Consider the following 5,000-nt stretch of genomic DNA (forward strand, 5'->3'; position numbering starts at 1 on the left):
TCACAGAAGAACCACAGCCGCGCGCGCCCTCACAGAAGAATCACAACCACGCGCGTGCTCTGCCTGCACTCGTCGAGATGGATCATGAGGAGTTTAAGAAAAGATAGCCGCAAATGTGGAAGTTCATCGCTGAGGAAGCACGCAGATAACTGTGGTAACAAACCAAGCACAAGCAGTTCTATCAAACAGTATTTGTGTTATGTTTCCAGTCTCTTAATAACACTGTCTTAGTACATTAAGCCACGTTACGTGTTTTTTTATAATGGTTTTCTATGGTAGGAAAACATTTAACGTGTAATTATGCGCGTTGCGTTCATATTCTGGGCTCATCTGATTTTTTGTACATAGTATACGTTATTAGTATTATGTTTAGTTTGGTGACACGTGTTGTGTGTTGCTAAGTGACTGATATTATTAATGATCTGATTAATTCACTCTTCCAGACTCGCTTTATTCCACTATTTATGACAGATAATAACTAATAACTATTTATTTGATTTTCCATTTCAATCCTATTGTCGTTTCTCTAATTGAGTTCACACTTTATTAAATTCTGTAACTATTCTGATGAATATATTAATCTATGATATTCATCTGAGGGTCACGTGATCAAACAGAAGCGGTTGCTAGGCGACTGAGTGAGTTTGTGTAGAGCATGTGCAGCAGAGGATCATGGGATGGCTGTGGTCAAGCTCGTTACTCTAATGCTGTGTGTGTGTGTGTGTGCGTGTGTGTGTGTGTGTGTGTCAGACTCTTCAGCATGAATTACCTGCGCAGGCGATTGTCGGACAGCAGCTTCGTAGCCAACCTGCCCAACGGCTACATGATGGACCTGCAGAGATCGTCCAGCTCCAGCAGTTCTCCAGCCTCGCCGGCCACTGAGCGCCGCCCAACCCCACCCACCCCACCGGCCCCACCGGCTCCTGCCCCGGCTCTGGCTCCGGCTCTGGCTCCGGCTCCGGCTCCGGCCCCCACAGGGTTCCTCAGCTCCTTCTCCAGCGTGGTGAAGACGGCTCAGCTCGCTAGCGCCGTCCATGCCAAAGCCGCGGCCGCACATGCAGATGCAAAACCTGCCATTCGCAAACCCAGAATCCTTCTGGTCATCGACGACCCGCTCACAGACTGGTGAGAAACACTGAGAGTTAATGAGAGTCCGTCTCAGGCCAGCAGGAGGCGCTAGAGAAACACTGAGAGTTAATGAGAGTCTGTCTCAGGCCAGCAGGAGGCGCTAGAGAAACACTGAGAGTTAATGAGAGTCTGTCTCAGGCCAGCAGGAGGCGCTAGAGAAACACGGAGAGTTAATGAGAGTCTGTCTCAGGCCAGCAGGAGGCGCTAGAGAAACACTGAGAGTTAATGAGAGTCTGTCTCAGGCCAGCAGGAGGCGCTAGAGAAACACTGAGAGTTAATGAGAGTCTGTCTCAGGCCAGCAGGAGGCGCTAGAGAAACACTGAGAGTTAATGAGAGTCTGTCTCAGGCCAGCAGGAGGCGCTAGAGAAACACTGAGAGTTAATGAGAGTCCGTCTCAGGCCAGCAGGAGGCGCTAGAGAAACACTGAGAGTTAATGAGAGTCCGTCTCAGGCCAGCAGGAGGCGCTAGAGAAACACTGAGAGTTAATGAGAGTCTGTCTCAGGCCAGCAGGAGGTGCTAGAGAAACACTGAGAGTTAATGAGAGTCTGTCTCAGGCCAGCAGGAGGTGCTAGAGAAACACTGAGAGTTAATGAGAGTCTGTCTCAGGCCAGCAGGAGGCGCTAGAGAAACACTGAGAGTTAATGAGAGTCTGTCTCAGGCCAGCAGGAGGCGCTAGAGAAACACTGAGAGTTAATGAGAGTCTGTCTCAGGCCAGCAGGAGGCGCTAGAGAAACACTGAGAGTTAATGAGAGTCCGTCTCAGGCCAGCAGGAGGCGCTAGAGAAACACTGAGAGTTAATGAGAGTCTATCTCAGGTCAGCAGGAGGCGCTAGAGAAACACTGAGAGTTAATGAGAGTCTGTCTCAGGCCAGCAGGAGGCGCTAGAGAAACACTGAGAGTTAATGAGAGTCTGTCTCAGGCCAGCAGGAGGCGCTAGAGAAACACTGAGAGTTAATGAGAGTCCGTCTCAGGCCAGCAGGAGGCGCTAGAGAAACACTGAGAGTTAATGAGAGTCTGTCTCAGGCCAGCAGGAGGTGCTAGAGAAACACTGAGAGTTAATGAGAGTCTGTCTCAGGCCAGCAGGAGGTGCTAGAGAAACCCTGAGAGTTAATGAGAGTCCGTCTCAGGCCAGCAGGAGGCGCTAGAGAAACACTGAGAGTTAATGAGAGTCTGTCTCAGGTCAGCAGGAGGCGCTAGAGAAACACTGAGAGTTAATGAGAGTCTGTCTCAGGCCAGCAGGAGGTGCTAGAGAAGCACTGAGAGTTAATGAGAGTCCGTCTCAGGCCAGCAGGAGGCGCTAGAGAAACACTGAGAGTTAATGAGAGTCTGTCTCAGGCCAGCAGGAGGCGCTAGAGAAACACTGAGAGTTAATGAGAGTCCGTCTCAGGCCAGCAGGAGGCGCTAGAGAAACACTGAGAGTTAATGAGAGTCTGTCTCAGGCCAGCAGGAGGTGCTAGAGAAACACTGAGAGTTAATGAGAGTCTGTCTCAGGCCAGCAGGAGGCGCTAGAGAAACACTGAGAGTTAATGAGAGTCCGTCTCAGGCCAGCAGGAGGCGCTAGAGAAACACTGAGAGTTAATGAGAGTCTGTCTCAGGCCAGCAGGAGGCGCTAGAGAAACACTGAGAGTTAATGAGAGTCTGTCTCAGGCCAGCAGGAGGCGCTAGAGAAACACTGAGAGTTAATGAGAGTCCGTCTCAGGCCAGCAGGAGGTGCTAGAGAAACACTGAGAGTTAATGAGAGTCCGTCTCAGGCCAGCAGGAGGCGCTAGAGAAACACTGAGAGTTAATGAGAGTCTGTCTCAGGCCAGCAGGAGGCGCTAGAGAAACACTGAGAGTTAATGAGAGTCCGTCTCAGGCCAGCAGGAGGTGCTAGAGAAACACTGAGAGTTAATGAGAGTCCGTCTCAGGCCAGCAGGAGGTGCTAGAGAAACACTGAGAGTTAATGAGAGTCCGTCTCAGGCCAGCAGGAGGTGCTAGAGAAACACTGAGAGTTAATGAGAGTCCGTCTCAGGCCAGCAGGAGGCGCTAGAGAAACACTGAGAGTTAATGAGAGTCTGTCTCAGGCCAGCAGGAGGCGCTAGAGAAACACTGAGAGTTAATGAGAGTCCGTCTCAGGCCAGCAGGAGGTGCTAGAGAAACACTGAGAGTTAATGAGAGTCCGTCTCAGGCCAGCAGGAGGTGCTAGAGAAACACTGAGAGTTAATGAGAGTCCGTCTCAGGCCAGCAGGAGGCGCTAGAGAAACACTGAGAGTTAATGAGAGTCTGTCTCAGGCCAGCAGGAGGCGCTAGAGAAACACTGAGAGTTAATGAGAGTCTGTCTCAGGCCAGCAGGAGGCGCTAGAGAAACACTGAGAGTTAATGAGAGTCTGTCTCAGGCCAGCAGGAGGTGCTAGAGAAACACTGAGAGTTAATGAGAGTCCGTCTCAGGCCAGCAAGAGGCGCTAGAGAAACACTGAGAGTTAATGAGAGTCCGTCTCAGGCCAGCAGGAGGTGCTAGAGAAACACTGAGAGTTAATGAGAGTCCGTCTCAGGCCAGCAGGAGGTGCTAGAGAAACACTGAGAGTTAATGAGAGACTGTCTCAGGCCAGCAGGAGGCGCTAGAGAAACACTGAGAGTTAATGAGAGTCTGTCTCAGGCCAGCAGGAGGTGCTAGAGAAACACTGAGAGTTAATGAGAGTCCGTCTCAGGCCAGCAGGAGGCGCTAGAGAAACACTGAGAGTTAATGAGAGACTGTCTCAGGCCAGCAGGAGGCGCTAGAGAAACACTGAGAGTTAATGAGAGTCTGTCTCAGGCCAGCAGGAGGCGCTAGAGAAACACTGAGAGTTAATGAGAGTCTGTCTCAGGCCAGCAGGAGGCGCTAGAGAAACACTGAGAGTTAATGAGAGTCTGTCTCAGGCCAGCAGGAGGCGCTAGAGAAACACTGAGAGTTATTGAGAGTCCGTCTCAGGCCAGCAGGAGGCGCTAGAGAAACACTGAGAGTTAATGAGAGTCTGTCTCAGGCCAGCAGGAGGCGCTAGAGAAACACTGAGAGTTAATGAGAGTCTGTCTCAGGCCAGCAGGAGGCGCTAGAGAAACACTGAGAGTTAATGAGAGTCTGTCTCAGGCCAGCAGGAGGCGCTAGAGAAACACTGAGAGTTAATGAGAGTCCGTCTCAGGCCAGCAGGAGGCGCTAGAGAAACACTGAGAGTTAATGAGAGTCTGTCTCAGGCCAGCAGGAGGCGCTAGAGAAACACTGAGAGTTAATGAGAGTCTGTCTCAGGCCAGCAGGAGGCGCTAGAGAAACACTGAGAGTTAATGAGAGTCCGTCTCAGGTCAGCAGGAGGCGCTAGAGAAACACTGAGAGTTAATGAGAGTCCGTCTCAGGCCAGCAGGAGGAGCTAGAGAAACACTGAGAGTTAATGAGAGTCTGTCTCAGGCCAGCAGGAGGCGCTAGAGAAACACTGAGAGTTAATGAGAGTCTGTCTCAGGCCAGCAGGAGGCGCTAGAGAAACACTGAGAGTTAATGAGAGTCTGTCTCAGGCCAGCAGGAGGTGCTAGAGAAACACTGAGAGTTAATGAGAGTCTGTCTCAGGCCAGCAGGAGGAGCTAGAGAAACACTGAGAGTTAATGAGAGTCTGTCTCAGGCCAGCAGGAGGAGCTAGAGAAACACTGAGAGTTAATGAGAGTCTGTCTCAGGCCAGCAGGAGGTGCTAGAGAAACACTGAGAGTTAATGAGAGTCTGTCTCAGGCCAGCAGGAGGAGCTAGAGAAACACTGAGAGTTAATGAGAGTCCGTCTCAGGCCAGCAGGAGGCGCTAGAGAAACACTGAGAGTTAATGAGAGTCTGTCTCAGGCCAGCAGGAGGCGCTAGAGAAACACTGAGAGTTAATGAGAG

The 5,000-nt window shown here is 51.0% G+C and overlaps 1 protein-coding gene across 1 annotated transcript in view; it reads left to right on the plus strand.

The window, feature by feature from the left end:
* Positions 1 to 760: 760 nt before the first annotated feature.
* Positions 761 to 5,000, plus strand: part of syn3 (synapsin III) — a gene marked incomplete at both ends in the record, with an annotated part of 75,800 nt that continues 71,560 nt past the window's right edge. The window contains one exon of the mRNA XM_079817859.1: positions 761 to 1,125. Within this exon, the coding sequence (XP_079673985.1) occupies positions 761 to 1,125 (365 nt within the window). The remainder of the gene's footprint in view (positions 1,126 to 5,000) is intronic.

This window comes from Gobio gobio (assembly GCF_949357685.1).
Source record: "Gobio gobio genome assembly, chromosome: 5".
In the NCBI taxonomy this organism is placed as follows: Eukaryota; Metazoa; Chordata; class Actinopteri; order Cypriniformes; family Gobionidae; genus Gobio; species Gobio gobio.